Source organism: Drosophila busckii, chromosome 3R (genome assembly GCF_011750605.1).
Source record: "Drosophila busckii strain San Diego stock center, stock number 13000-0081.31 chromosome 3R, ASM1175060v1, whole genome shotgun sequence".
In the NCBI taxonomy this organism is placed as follows: domain Eukaryota; kingdom Metazoa; phylum Arthropoda; class Insecta; order Diptera; family Drosophilidae; genus Drosophila; species Drosophila busckii.
This window is the reverse complement of record NC_046607.1, coordinates 16,317,384-16,330,592: the sequence shown is the minus strand read 5'-3', so window position 1 is coordinate 16,330,592 and position 13,209 is coordinate 16,317,384. Positions and strand designations below refer to the sequence as shown.

The window sequence follows — 13,209 nt, the reverse complement described above, 5'->3', positions numbered from 1 at the left end:
CAAACGCTGAGCCACCAACTGCTGCTGCTGCTGTCGCTGCAGATGCCACGCCTCCCTCCTTATTACTTAACGGCAGCTGCAATGGTCTGCCACCAGTTATGCGCACCATTTCCTCAGATCGTCTGGTCACGGGTCCATCCTGTCGTGCGCTACGCACCGCCGTCTCCGCTTTATATTCCGTCGATGATTTCGTCAAGGAGAAAATTGGCTCTGGATTCTTTTCAGAAGTTTATAGGGTAAGTCAAACTAAAACTGCACTAAATTAGTTAAGTTAGTTATATAAGCAAACACGTTTATTGAATTCGAATTGCTGAAAAGTTGACAATCTACAAAAAGACTTCAAAATAATGTGTTTAGTTTTTTTTTGTTTTTATCAAAAATGTGTTTTTGATTGTGCCAATTTTTATGTGCGCTGGCTTATAGCCACGTGCTTTAATAGCAAATTTATTATGTGCTTAAAGTTATCAAATGATAAAGTACAGTAAACACTGCCAAATAGGCACAAAGTTAAGCTGAAAATTTATAAAGAAAATGTTGGAAATTTGTAGAACATTTTTCAAGGTTTTTTAACAAGCGTACAGCAAAATTTAAATGCTGAAGGTTAAGTTAGTAGCAACTGTAGTCAATTGATTGCTATTGTTCGATATTGATAAGCAGCAAAGCATGTGCGGCTGCAATCGTCGTCAGCAGTTAATAAACGATAAGCGACATTGCTGCGGTACAAAAGTCGCGCAGGACTACTTTATATACAATTTACATATATAGCAGGCACAAAAGAATTAATGCTAACATATTGCGTTGTTCCGCTTTTCAGCATCTGCATTTAGTCGATTAAAAAACATTTCCGCATGCAGCAGATTTATTTGTGTGCTGACAATTTTTGAAAGTATTGCCAGCTGCTTTTGGCTTTTGTCAGCAGCAGTTTGTGGCCCTTTAGACAAGAAAATTGAAAAGCGTAAGTTTATAAAAAAAAACTTATGACCACAGGCTGTAATAAACTTTATCGACGCGCGATTGTTCGTCACAATAACAAAATACATATATAGCTTTTTATATGGGCGCAGTTAATGAGCTTTTATTTACTTGTGTGTGTGTGTGCTTAAGCTGAAATATTTCGCGCAACTTAATGCAATATAATTTGTTATAAATGAGCTTGCAGGGCTTGTCTTTTGGTCTATAAGTGCTATATGACGTTATGCCCAATGATTGCTTAATGTGCTGCTCTAATGAAATAATTTCCTTATCCTTGTAAATATTTGCTTTTCATTTAACAACGACGACGACGACTCTGCCTTTGTTTGTATCTTTCATAGCTGATAGCACGCCACATACAATTTTATGGCTTTGAATAAACTGCAGGTGACCGAGAGCGGAGGAGAACGTCGCAAATAAAAATGCAAATAATTTTTGCCAAGCGTGTACAAATGTGTCTTGTGATCAATTGTCTATGCAAAAAGCGCAAAAAAAAAAATTAATGAAATATTTTTTCAGCGCTTGTCGAATGAGTCTCAACTTATTTACTTTGAGGCACAAACTGTGAAAAATTAGTTCAATAACAATTTGTATTGTCAAAAGCGTTGAGTCATAGCAAATAGGCTATATACATGTATATATCTATGCTTATTAACGAGCTAACTAACTTACAAATTACCAAATATTTAATGCAATTGATTTTTATTGCATACTGCGGCTTTTATGCTTTACATCATTTTGGGTTTTTTCTTTCATCAATAGCAGCGCAGCGCTTTGATTTATTATAGTTGTAGGTATTTCTTTAGTTATGATCGTGAGCTTGGATTCAAAACAAAGCAATTAATGCACACTTTCTATTTCATGAGACAAAACACACAAGTGCACACGCTCTCATAAAAACAACTACAACTAAATTACGCGCTGTATATGTTGGCAACATAAAAAACAAACAAACACCAAATTATATGTAGCAGAAGCGCTTTTCATAGCTCCTAAAACATTGAAAATGCAGCAAATACTTTTCGAGGCAGTTTTTCTCACATTTGATATACGAAACTGAACTGAAACTCTAACGTGCCATTGGCCTCTCTTTTAATTGTGCAGCCAACTGTGTACCAAAGTTTAGGCAGGGAAGAGCTCATAATATTATTTTCACTTTTTTTCTTCAGTTGTGAGTTTAATAAATTGCTAAAAAATGCGTACATAAATAAATAAATGCAGTGCAAAAAAGCAATAAACAAAATGAATTAAATAACAAAATCACAAGACTAAGAATGCTACACACACTTATAAATAAGTGTATTGATTTTTTAGCGCATATATCCAATTAGCGAATTGCTGTGGATTTATTTTGTTTCACATATCGAATGTTTGCTATTGTTCCTGTTTCTTGTTCAATAGACAAAGAAAACCTTAAAGTCAATCAATAATTTGCGTGTTTATAATAATTTGTAATCTGTATAATAAACCGAAATTCTATTTCTGGCATGTTATTAACCCAACAATTTACACAAAGATTTTATTGTCATAATAAGTTAAGTGCAAAGCGGATTTTTGGGGCTGCGTATTATATTTTGAACCGTTTTCCGGCACATATTTGTTAACAAAACTGTATGAAAGCCACGCTTAGAGCTGATTCTGGTTTTGCTTTTTGACATTGATGACTTGGCAGCGAGAACGCGCGTTGAAAGGTGCAACGTCAATATGCCACTTGAGCAATATAATGCTGTTAAGTTGCTAAATATACAACTTAAAGCTGCACCTTACTTTAATTACAGTTATTTTTAAAAACTGTTAGCCCAAGCTTAAGCCTTAATTGAGGCTACAGGGTATAAATAGCTAGCAACGAAATAAATGTAAAGCAAGTGAACAGTCTAGTCTAGATATATACGTAGCTTTATATATAACCAGAATCCAGGCAAGCATGAAAGCAAGAAAGCAAGCAGCAACAAGAAGAAAAAAAAAGAAAGAAATCTAGGTCGAATTCCATTCCGGCCCGGCCGGCCAACAGACTTACAGTTGGCTAGAGCAGCTCTAGCAACTATTAAATGGGCACGGCGCGCAACGTCAATTTACTGGACAGAACGACACTTGTCTATCTCCCCAGTCTCTCTCTTCAGTCTATATGTCGCACATTAGTCTTGTTTATAAGCATAAGCGTGTGCGCCTTTCATTTAAGCCACGTTTCTCAACTTGTTATCACTTGAAATTGATATGCGGCTAGTGACAAAATTGATTGAAATTATTATTAGCGTGCTATTGTTTGTTCATAAGTTTTTGAATGTTAAACTAGAGCTTTAACTTGCCTAACTCGCTAACAGTAATACAATACATTTTACTATTTGAATGTACGTCCGTCCGTGCGTCTTCGTCTGTATTTGTTGCTCGTGTGTGGAAACAGTTAAATTAATTATGCGAAGTTAGTGTCGGCCGGTTTTAGTTGGGATGATCGAACATCGACTTTGGCCGCCGTTGCAGTTTTATATAAAACGTGTTTTTGCAGCTGCGGGAAATATCCCCCAAAATAACAAAAACAACAACAATCTGAAACCTGCAAATGAATGTTGCCATGTAACAGGCACTGGTCACCAGTCTGGTTTGTCAGTTTTTGGCTTCAAGTTGACGCCACAGGCATGCAACTTGTTTTTTTCTTTCCTTTTTTTTTTTGGGGGGGGAGACTGCTGCAGCATCTTGATTTAGTTGGAAAAGGATGTGTTTTGGCAAGCAACACACACCACAGCAACAGCAGCAGCAGCTTTCATTATTATTTTATTTCCGCGATTGTCATTAGATGAAAGTGAAAATTCAACTTTGCTCATATGCAAAGTAAACCATAAGGCAAAATGATGACATAACATGCTACATGGCTTGGCTGCTGTTGTTATTGAATAGTAATTATGTATGTAAGAAAATTTGTTAAGCGTTTGTTATTATGGCAAATATTTTTGATTGATTTGCTTATTAAATGTTAAAGAGCTAAATTAACATATCATTTATTTAATAATAACAATCGAATTTTGGCGCTCTATTATAAAAATGTTTGATACAAGGAAAACGTTTAGCTAGTAATTATTTAAGTTATTTAATACTGCTGCATGCGCCGCTTTTAATGATTGATCATGTATAATTATTAGCTAATCATTTTGATTGTATTTTATTTTAGGTCACGCATCGTACAACGGGACAGGTAATGGTGCTCAAAATGAATCAACTGCGAGCCAATCGACCAAATATGCTGCGAGAAGTGCAGTTGCTTAATAAATTATCTCATGAAAATATATTAAGGTATGTCGACTGCTCACTGCTGCTGCATTCATTGATTGTTATACGAAATTTAACTTTTATTGCTTTCCCATAGCTTTATGGGCGTTTGTGTGCAGGAAGGTCAGCTGCATGCGCTGACCGAGTACATTAATGGTGGCTCATTGGAACAGCTATTAGCAAATCAAGAGGTGGTGCTTAGCGCCCCGCAAAAAGTAAGACTGGCGCTTGGCATAGCGCGCGGCATGACATATGTGCACAACGCTGGAATTTTTCATAGAGATCTAACCAGCAAGGTTAGTTTTTGGGCACACACACACACACAGAAAATATAACAAAATACTAATGCGCATGTATTTTTCGCTTTTTTAGAATGTGCTCATACGATTTCTCGCAAATGAACAATACGAAGCAGTTGTTGGTGACTTTGGACTGGCAGCGAAAATACCTGAAAAATCGTAAGTGCACAATAAACTGTACACTTGTCACACATTTGTTTAATATTTTATTGCTTTTTGGCAGTGGTAAATCGCGCTTGGAGACTGTCGGCTCGCCCTATTGGGTTAGTCCAGAGTGTCTCAAGGGTCAATGGTATGATCAGACTAGCGATGTATTCTCCTTTGGCATTATACAGTGTGAGATTATAGCGCGCATTGAAGCTGATCCGGATCTAATGCCACGCACAGCTTCATTTGGTTTGGATTATTTGGAGTTCGTTGAGCTGTGTCCAATGGATACGCCACCAGTGTTTTTAAGATTAGCTTTTTATTGTTGTTTGGTAAGCTTAACTAACAGCATTTCATTTACTTGAATTAATTTGTGTATTGCTTGCAGTACGATCCCAAGAGCCGGCCCACATTTCATGATGCCACCAAAAAACTTACAATGCTGCTGGAGAAATGCGAGCAGGAGTCAACAAGTGCCAGTCCGCTAAGCTCGCTGGAGCTGCTAAACTTCTCTGCCAACAACAGCGATACAGAGAATACGCCCTTCAATACGACACCTACTGTGGGCACCATTTGCACTGGCCCCGCTACGCTGCAAATGCGTTTAGTCGATAAGGACGGCTTTCGTTTTCCCAGCACTGGCAACAGCTTGAAATCCTCATCGGCAGCAATTGCCAGCACCTCAAGCTGGTCTGTCGAAAGCAATGAGAACGATGATATTATATTAAAGTCACGCGTGCGTCGCGCCACACAGAAGCTAGAAGCGGATATATTACTGCATAGACGTTCGTTGAGTGAAAATATTATACACTTTCCATTGCACACATCGCCCAGTGATAAGGCGCGCTGCCATCAAATGCAGCGCCAGCGCTCCAGCACACACTCACCCACGCCGCCGCGTCAACTGGGCGCCAGTCCGCAAACAGCAGCTGTGTTAATGCCTGTGGTGCATGTGCCTGAGCCGCCGCCATTGCCACCACCAGTGTCCGCGGTGTTAACGCTGCGCAAAGTGGGCGAAACCATGTGCTTGAAGGATCCGCAGTACAAGCCCTCGTTAGCCAAGGATCACAATGGTGTTAAGCCTAATCCATTTACAGCGCTGGCGCAGCTGCGAGGTGTCAAAAAGATACTTGGAGCTAATCCCAAGAGCTATACCGCAGGCGTGGGCGATTTGTTTAGCAGCTGCTTTGAAATGTCGGCGCCGTTCTTCAAAGAACTGGTGGCCATGCAGCAGGGCAAGTCGCTAGTCCCAGGCGCAGAGCTTGAAGCAACAACAACAACTAAAGCAACTACTACAACGACTAACGAACCAAAGAGTCTGCCCGTGTCGCCGCAGCTGGCGCGTAAATATAGCGCCATAGAACTGAAGCTGCCGCAGCGCATCAGCAATGCCGCCAGAGCAGCAACAACAACAACAGCAGCAGCAACAGCGGAGATTGCTACAGACGACTGCGATGATTGCAATTCCGAGGGTGAAGATCTGGATGGTGGCGGCAATTGCGCCGATGCCGAGTCCAGCAGTGATGACAGCGCTGTGCGCCCCTCAGCAACACAAACACGCAAATATCGCGCCAATTCATTGTATACGCATCCATTATTTCGCGGCGGCAGCACTGGTGTTGCACTAAAAAACAGCAACAGTGAGCTGGAAATGTCGACGCTATCGAAAGACGGCAGCTCAACTACAACGCTGGCAGCAGATGTAGATTTTCAAACAGCTGCAGATGATGTTGCCACAAGCAGCAGCAGCAGCACTGAGGCCGCAACGACAGCAACAGCAGCAGCAGCAACAACAACAACGACAGCTAGCGATGCAGATTTGGATGAACTGAAAAGCGGCAGCGATATGCAGCCAGTTAAAAAAAACGTCATGCGTCGCGACTCCATTGAGAGTGGCTTCTATTCCTGCTTCAATGAGGAGTCCGATGCTGCCATCAACAGCAGCTACAGCAGACAGCTGTGCGGCATTATGTCCTTGGGTCTGAGCAGCAGCAATAAGCCCAATTGTTGCTACAAGCTAAAGCCAAAGTTTGGCAACAATGAGATCAAGTGAGTGTGTGTCTATAGCTTTGTTATAGCTTGCTAACTTTTCTTCTCTATTTATCTAGCGATCATATAACAAGTCTGTGTCGCTGCTGTTATTATTCACCAGCAACAGCAGCTGCTGCAACTGCAACGCAACTTCATAATGATTCCTCATCCACCTCATCGTCTGTGCTGCTCATAGACAACGATGCTTCGGCGCTAGCATGCAATTCATCATCGTCAACCGCCTTGGATTCTATGGATGACTTGGATGCTGAAATAATTGCACCGCGTGCGCATCAGCGACGCTACACTTGCCATCATGCGCTGGTTAGCGATCCGCAGATGACAGCGCCTGCGGGCACCATCAATCGTTTGGCGCTGGACTCGGATCTGCACTCGTTTCTGCAGCGCAGCGCATTCTCCACCAATCAGTTGCTTTATTGCAAGAATCGCACTTCGTCCATTTATACAGATAGCTCAGATGACATTAGCTCGGATTCGCTGCTCTGGGATGATCGCTCGTTTCCCACATTGCCCAGCACGCGTTCAGCGCAAATAGCAAAAATTGTTGAATACTTTGAGCGCAAGCGGCAGGACTCGATGCTGCCATCGGCAATGCAACGCACCGGCAATGGCAGTGTTGCTGCTGCTGTCGCAGCCTCAGCGCTTGGCTCCAACTGGCCCTACGAATCGCATCGCTATTCAGACTTTAAGCGGCATTTAAATGCAGATGCGTTTTGCTTTGATCTAGACAAAAAGCCCGCGCAGCAACGCATTATGGTCTGCGAGGGAGCAGTCAAATCGAAGCTGTCTATATTCGACAAAAAACAGCAGCAGCAACAACAACAGCAGCAGCAGCAGCAGCAACAGCAACAACAGCAGCAGTCTTTGGGTCAACAATTTGGTATATAAAATTAATTTGATAAGAACATTTTTTTTCACACTAAAGTCAGTTTTTTTTTTTTACTGATAATGTTTTATGCAATTTTTCGCTAATTTTTTTTTATAGTAAAATTTCATTGAACATTTAGGCGAACTGATTTGTTCTTTGCTTAGTTTATTTTTGGCTTTCAATTGCTGCACCCAATAAATTTAAGCACATACACTAATTTAAGTTTAAATATTATTTCTAAAAACATAAATAATGTGCAAAATATGCCAAAAATATTTAATTAGCCATTAAGCAAATATATGAACTACATAAATCAAAATACATAAGTTAGTGAGAGAGAGATTAACAATAACTATGCTCCATTAAGTATATAGGAACAACAAAATGCTTGTACTATTTATTTTGGCACATTTGTCTTTTTATGTTGTACCGGTTCCTAGTCCTCCTGTTAAACTGAATGAAAAAAGGAAAAACAAAAACTAGCAGTTAATTGAAATTAAATTCGAGTTTGAAGTATTTATTCTTATTTCTTGTTTCTTACCAAATAAATGGCATACTCCTAAAGCGGCCTAGCTGTTTTCTATATGATACGTATACTTAACATATATATACATATATATTTATATTGTTGTTCCCCTATAAACTGTATAAAGTATTAAGTTGAAACTAATCTACATACAAAATAGTACATACATAATTAATTATTAAAAATAAGTACATACATATGAAGGCAAATTGCAATATATACGAGTAAAACGTCTATGTTAAAACACTAACTATATTGTTTGCTTTATTATTTGAAAACCCATTGAACACTTAATTGCATTTTTTTATTTATTGCTTTCAGTTAATTGCTTTCCCCACAAAATTGTTTTTAATAATTAATAACAACTGATTTGCATGCGCAAGGGAAAGACTGAGTCTAAGTTGGCAAACGATATGTAGTTTCATTATAATAATTAAGGTACTTAGCTGCAAACACTATTTACTCTAAGAGTGAGCAAAGCAAGAGACAATTGTGAGCTGTCAATTGATTTTCTACCTGTAAATAAAATAGTAAACTGAAGTCGTCCATGTATATAAAACATAACAAATCGCCTTGCACGTTGTTAAAACAAACAAAACAAATGAAATTCTCTAAAGCCAAACTACTGTGCATTGTATTTAATTTCATCTCATCAACATGCAATCAAAAGATTTTGTAAATCAGCCAATTTGACTTGTTATAGAATATATATTATACAGAAAACTAAACATAAAGACAATTACTTTGCCGTGTTTTCCAGCTGCAACATGAATAACGCAGTTTTATAATAAAATACACATATCTTTTTCACAAAAAACTAAAATTGCTGTAAATAAATGTGGGACAGGGCATTATAAAAAAACACACACACAAGCTGTTACCATTTAATAATTTATTTTTATTATAAGTTAGAAAGTTGTACAATAATGCATAATTTGTTAGACTTGCAGCTGCTGATATATATATAGATATATATGCGTTGTGGGCGATTCGGGAGTCCAATAAGAAATGTTCACAGCGGATTTCAAATCAGACTCGCAAAAGTCCTAAATTCATTGGCTAGTGTCTAGCATTCGTGTAAGGCTTACTGACTAAATCATGCTAGACTTTTTATTGTATTTATCTAAACAAACTTCTGGGTCCCATGCGCGCTACATTGATTGTGCCAGCTAATACTTTATCCTGTTTAACCACAGCCGCTTGACGTGCGCCATTCTCCAAGTCCTCATCGTCGCCAAACAGCAGCGCTGCCAAATTTGTCTCAAATGTTGATTTCTTTTCAGCGCCAGTGGGTTTAGCTTGGGCTACAGTAGTGCTCGACTGAATGGTGGGTGTTTTTGTTGTAGCTGTTGTGGTTGTTGTTGTTGCAGCAGCAACAGTTGTTGAGCTTGCAGTTAGCGCCAAGGCTTGTGGCTTGTCTTGAGCTGGCGCTGGCGCTTGCTCCAGCTGCTTGTAGTCTGGTGGATAGATGGGCTTAAAGCCGCTCAACAATTGAGGCTGGAAACTGTCCAGCTCAAAGTTCTTTTCTGTATTAGCTTCAGTTGCCTTTTGTTCATCAATGTCCACATCAGCGCGATTAATTGCGTTCTTTTCATAGTTGGCTTGATTGGAAACAATTTTCCAGTTGCTTAAAGCGGGATCGCTGGGACCGGCAGCGCCTAAGCTAACACTTGGCACAAAAGGCGCTTGGAAGTTTTTCTCAAAGTTGTGACCACGCAAATCAAAATCATCTGATGTGGGAGCAGCTGCTGCTGCTGCTGGTTTTGTTGGCAACTTAGCGTTGTCCACGCGTTGCAATGTATTCGGTTCGGTGGGCGTGTAGGCAAAGGCAATGGGCGCTTCAGTGCCGCTGCTGAAGGCGCTGTTGATAATGCGTGGAGCTATGGGCATGCCAGGCACAGCATGCAGCTGCGTATAGCTGGGATCTGGTTTCTCTATAGCATAGGGAAACTTTTGCTTGGGCTGCTGTTGCGACTTCAATTGTTGCTGCTGTGTTAGCGGCTTTTTGTTTTTCAGTATGGGCTCTTGAGGTTGATCGCGTATAACAGAGAAGGGTGTGTTTTGATATTCCAAAGCTGCTGCAGGACCATCCACTTCCTTGCTGTCGCTGCTGGCACTTTGATTGTCAGTTTTCTTCAGCGGATACACTGCATAGTGTTCGAGCAGCTTGTCCTGCTTGCCAGCCAAAGCTGCTTGTGGATCATTATCATCGGTTACTTGAATTTCACCTGCGCCTGTGTCATCTGCAGCGCCTGCATAGCTGAGTGGCTTCTTTTGCGACTGCAGCATTTGCAGCGTTACCACAGCTTCCAGTTTGTTGTCGGCAGCTTCCTGACGCGCATTGTTGGGCGCGCGTGGTGGATCGTTTATAACTAGATCCTCCTCATTCAGATCATCGATACTTTCAGCCAGCATGGGTCTATAGCTGTCAGGCTGTTGCTGTTGCTGTGGCAGCGGCGCATGACGCTCCAGCACATGCTGCGGCACATTGGGCTGACGCGCGTACAGACGATTACGCAAATGCGGCGCACGCGAGTCCGCCGGACGATAAATACGACGATGCACATCGTTAGCCATGTAATCTGGTTGCATAGGATAGCGACGCTGTGGCAGCTGTTGCTGCTGCTGCTGTTGTTGCAACAAAGTTTGTCTGCGATGCGCAAACTGCGGCGGTGTGGCTGGATTATAAGGACGTTGCATTGTTGGTGCGGGCAGACGCATGTTGCCTTGATGCTGCTGAGGATGACCGCTGGATATTTTGGCATTGGGACGAAACTGTGGCAAGATGTTGGGCAAACGTTGCTCCAGCTGCGACTTGCGATCGAAATCTTTGTAGAAAGCGGGATTAGCATTGGGACGCTGCACTGGCGCAGCTTGTGGTGCATAACGTGGTGGTGGCGCCATTTCCTGCGAAGGTGGCTGACGCTCATTGGCGCTGGGCTGAGCAGCAGGGAAGGTCTGTAGAGGAATGAAATAGCTTAAAGTGTGAAGATGTAAAATGTCAGTCCTGGACTTACCAATTGCTGCTTATGCTGATTGAGACTGACGACTTCATGCTGCTGTATTTGCACCGACTGCTGTGGCTGCTGCTCCTCCTCGCTTAGCTTGGGAAACACTACAGTGTTGGACTGCTGCAGCTGCTGCAGACTCAGCGGCTGCGCATGTCCATTGATATGTGGCGTTGTAGGTGGCGCAGACTTCATAGGCTGCTCATCATTCAATGGAAAGCGTATGTTGCTGGACACTAACAGCTCCTTAGTATCCTGGCTGCTGTCTATGGGCAGCTGTTGTTGAGTTTGCGCTGCAGCCAGCGGCAGATTGGGTTTGCTTGTTGAAGGCTTGGATGCAGCTGTTTTGGTTGGCCTGGAGCCCACAAGCGGCAGCTGTTGATATGGACTTGGCGCTTCGGGTGCAGGCTCTCTATAAACGCTGGATTCGCCAGCTGCTGTTGGTCGCTGTATCTTGCTGATGTCTTCATTGATAACCTGTCCATACTGCATGCCATTGGGTTCCTTGGGCAGCAGCGGCGCTTGCTGCACGCTGCCATGATGTCCCACCTGCTGTTGACTGCCCAAGACAAACGATGCCGACTGCTGTCCCGGCGAGATGACTACATTGTTGATTTGCCCAGGCACTGGTCTATATTGCATAACATTCGGCTGCTGCACTTGATAGCTCACATACTCATTGCTAAAGTTCTCCTGACTGCCTGAAATGAGCTGCTGCTCAGATCCAAAGGCGGGCTTGTTGGCTTGACTGCTCTGCACGGCAAATGGCGCTGGCTTGCCAGGTGAAATGGGCTGCACAAGATTGCCCTGCGCATCAAAGCTTAGATTGGGCTTGTAGTTGCTGGCAACAGCTGCTTCTTCTTCAGCTAGACTATTGAATATATCGCTGAGCGTCATGGGCGGTCGTGGTGTAGGCTGCGACAGCTGTTGCTCCTGCTGCTGCTCCTGCTGCGTTTTCTTCTTGCCCAGCGCATGATAAATATCACCAGAGTCTAGCTGCGGCAACTTGGTGGCTAAAGTGCTGCTGCTGCTGACCGCTGGACCCTGCGTAAAGTGTATAGCGGGTCTGCTGCTTGTTGTAGTTGTTAGATACATTTTAGCGCTAGTTGTGGGTTCAGTGGGGAAAATGGCAGCCTGTGGCGTGGGATGATGGGTGGTAAAGCTGCTCGTGCTGCTGCTGCTGCTGCTTTGCGTGGGCTTGGGCGTTGTGCTGCTTGTGGGCGACAACTGTCTAATTGTTGTGCTGGGCTTGGCTGTGCTGCTAAAGAAATTTTTGCGAGTTGGCATATACTTCTTGCGTGTGGTGCTCAGTCTGGTGGTTGTTGTTGTGCTCGCAGTTGTTGGCGGTGGCACACGACGCGTCGTTGTTGTTGTTGTTGTGCTCGCTGTTGTTGTTGACTTGGGCGCAGCGCTGGTTGTGGTTGTTGTTGTTGTCGTCGTCGTCGGCTTGCTGTAATAATTTTGCGCCGTTGTGGGCGTCACAGCTGCCAGTTTTGTTGTTGGCGGCGGCGTGTAAGCATTTTGATAGCTTGCTGGCGCTGGCGTTATGGGTGCTTGCACCACAGTGGGTTTCTTGTTGGTCACATAGTTATTGTTGCTGCCTTGATATTTCAGATTCGCATACGAACTCGATACCAAGGGATAAACAAATTTGTTAGACGAATATTTGACAGGCAGATTTAGAAAGTCGTGTATATTTGGCGTCGAGCCAGAATTGAGCACAATTTTCTCTTTGGGATCCAAGACTTCATTGAATTCCGGCTCTATGCCTGCGGGCTTTTTGGCTGTAAAGTCCAATTGTCCGGATACGGGATCCTGACGCGCATAATAAGGCTTGCCATCGTTGAAGATTTGATTGGGCAGCACATAGCTATTGGAGATGACATCCTCCTCTTCTGAAAGATCTGCGCTGCGTGCCTCAAGCGGCAGCAAAGCCGATGGCGTTTGATCTGCTGCATTGGGCTGGGCTTGTGCGCTGGCTAAGACGCCAAGCAGCGCCAGAGCGCACAAGTAGTTGCCTCTCATTTTGGCCATCAAATTGAGCGCTGTAGAAAATGTAAATTTATAAGTAATGGC

General features: G+C 42.7%; 2 protein-coding genes across 2 annotated transcripts; one reads left to right on the top strand and one right to left on the bottom strand.

The window, feature by feature from the left end:
• The first annotated feature begins 98 nt into the window (after window positions 1-98).
• Window positions 99-7,619, top strand: LOC108601349 (serine-rich adhesin for platelets). The gene is made up of 7 exons (XM_017989247.1): window positions 99-236; window positions 4,136-4,257; window positions 4,331-4,529; window positions 4,606-4,691; window positions 4,756-5,011; window positions 5,068-6,728; window positions 6,788-7,619. The coding sequence occupies exons 1-7, from the start codon at window positions 99-101 to the stop codon at window positions 7,617-7,619; spliced, it is 3,294 nt and encodes a 1,097-aa protein (XP_017844736.1).
• A 1,572-nt stretch (window positions 7,620-9,191) lies between these two features.
• LOC108601348 (protein PRRC2C) lies at window positions 9,192-13,158 on the bottom strand. The gene is made up of 2 exons (XM_017989245.1): window positions 11,143-13,158; window positions 9,192-11,083 (listed from the first exon to the last, which is right to left on the bottom strand). The coding sequence occupies exons 1-2, from the start codon at window positions 13,156-13,158 to the stop codon at window positions 9,245-9,247; spliced, it is 3,855 nt and encodes a 1,284-aa protein (XP_017844734.1). The 3' UTR covers window positions 9,192-9,244.
• Window positions 13,159-13,209: the final 51 nt, after the last annotated feature.

What these genes read in the sequence shown, in the direction of transcription:
- LOC108601349 (XM_017989247.1), top strand. Translation starts at nt 99, where the DNA reads ATGCGCACCATTTCCTCAGATCGTCTGGTCACGGGTCCATCCTGTCGT. An exon ending in TCTCATGAAAATATATTAAG is followed by an intron (nt 4,258 to 4,330) that starts GTATGTCGACTG and finishes GCTTTCCCATAG; the next exon opens with CTTTATGGGCGTTTGTGTGC. An exon ending in GCGAAAATACCTGAAAAATC is followed by an intron (nt 4,692 to 4,755) that starts GTAAGTGCACAA and finishes GCTTTTTGGCAG; the next exon opens with TGGTAAATCGCGCTTGGAGA.
- LOC108601348 (XM_017989245.1), bottom strand. Translation starts at nt 13,158, where the DNA reads ATGAGAGGCAACTACTTGTGCGCTCTGGCGCTGCTTGGCGTCTTAGCC. An exon ending in ATCAGCATAAGCAGCAATTG is followed by an intron (nt 11,084 to 11,142) that starts GTAAGTCCAGGA and finishes ATTCCTCTACAG; the next exon opens with ACCTTCCCTGCTGCTCAGCC.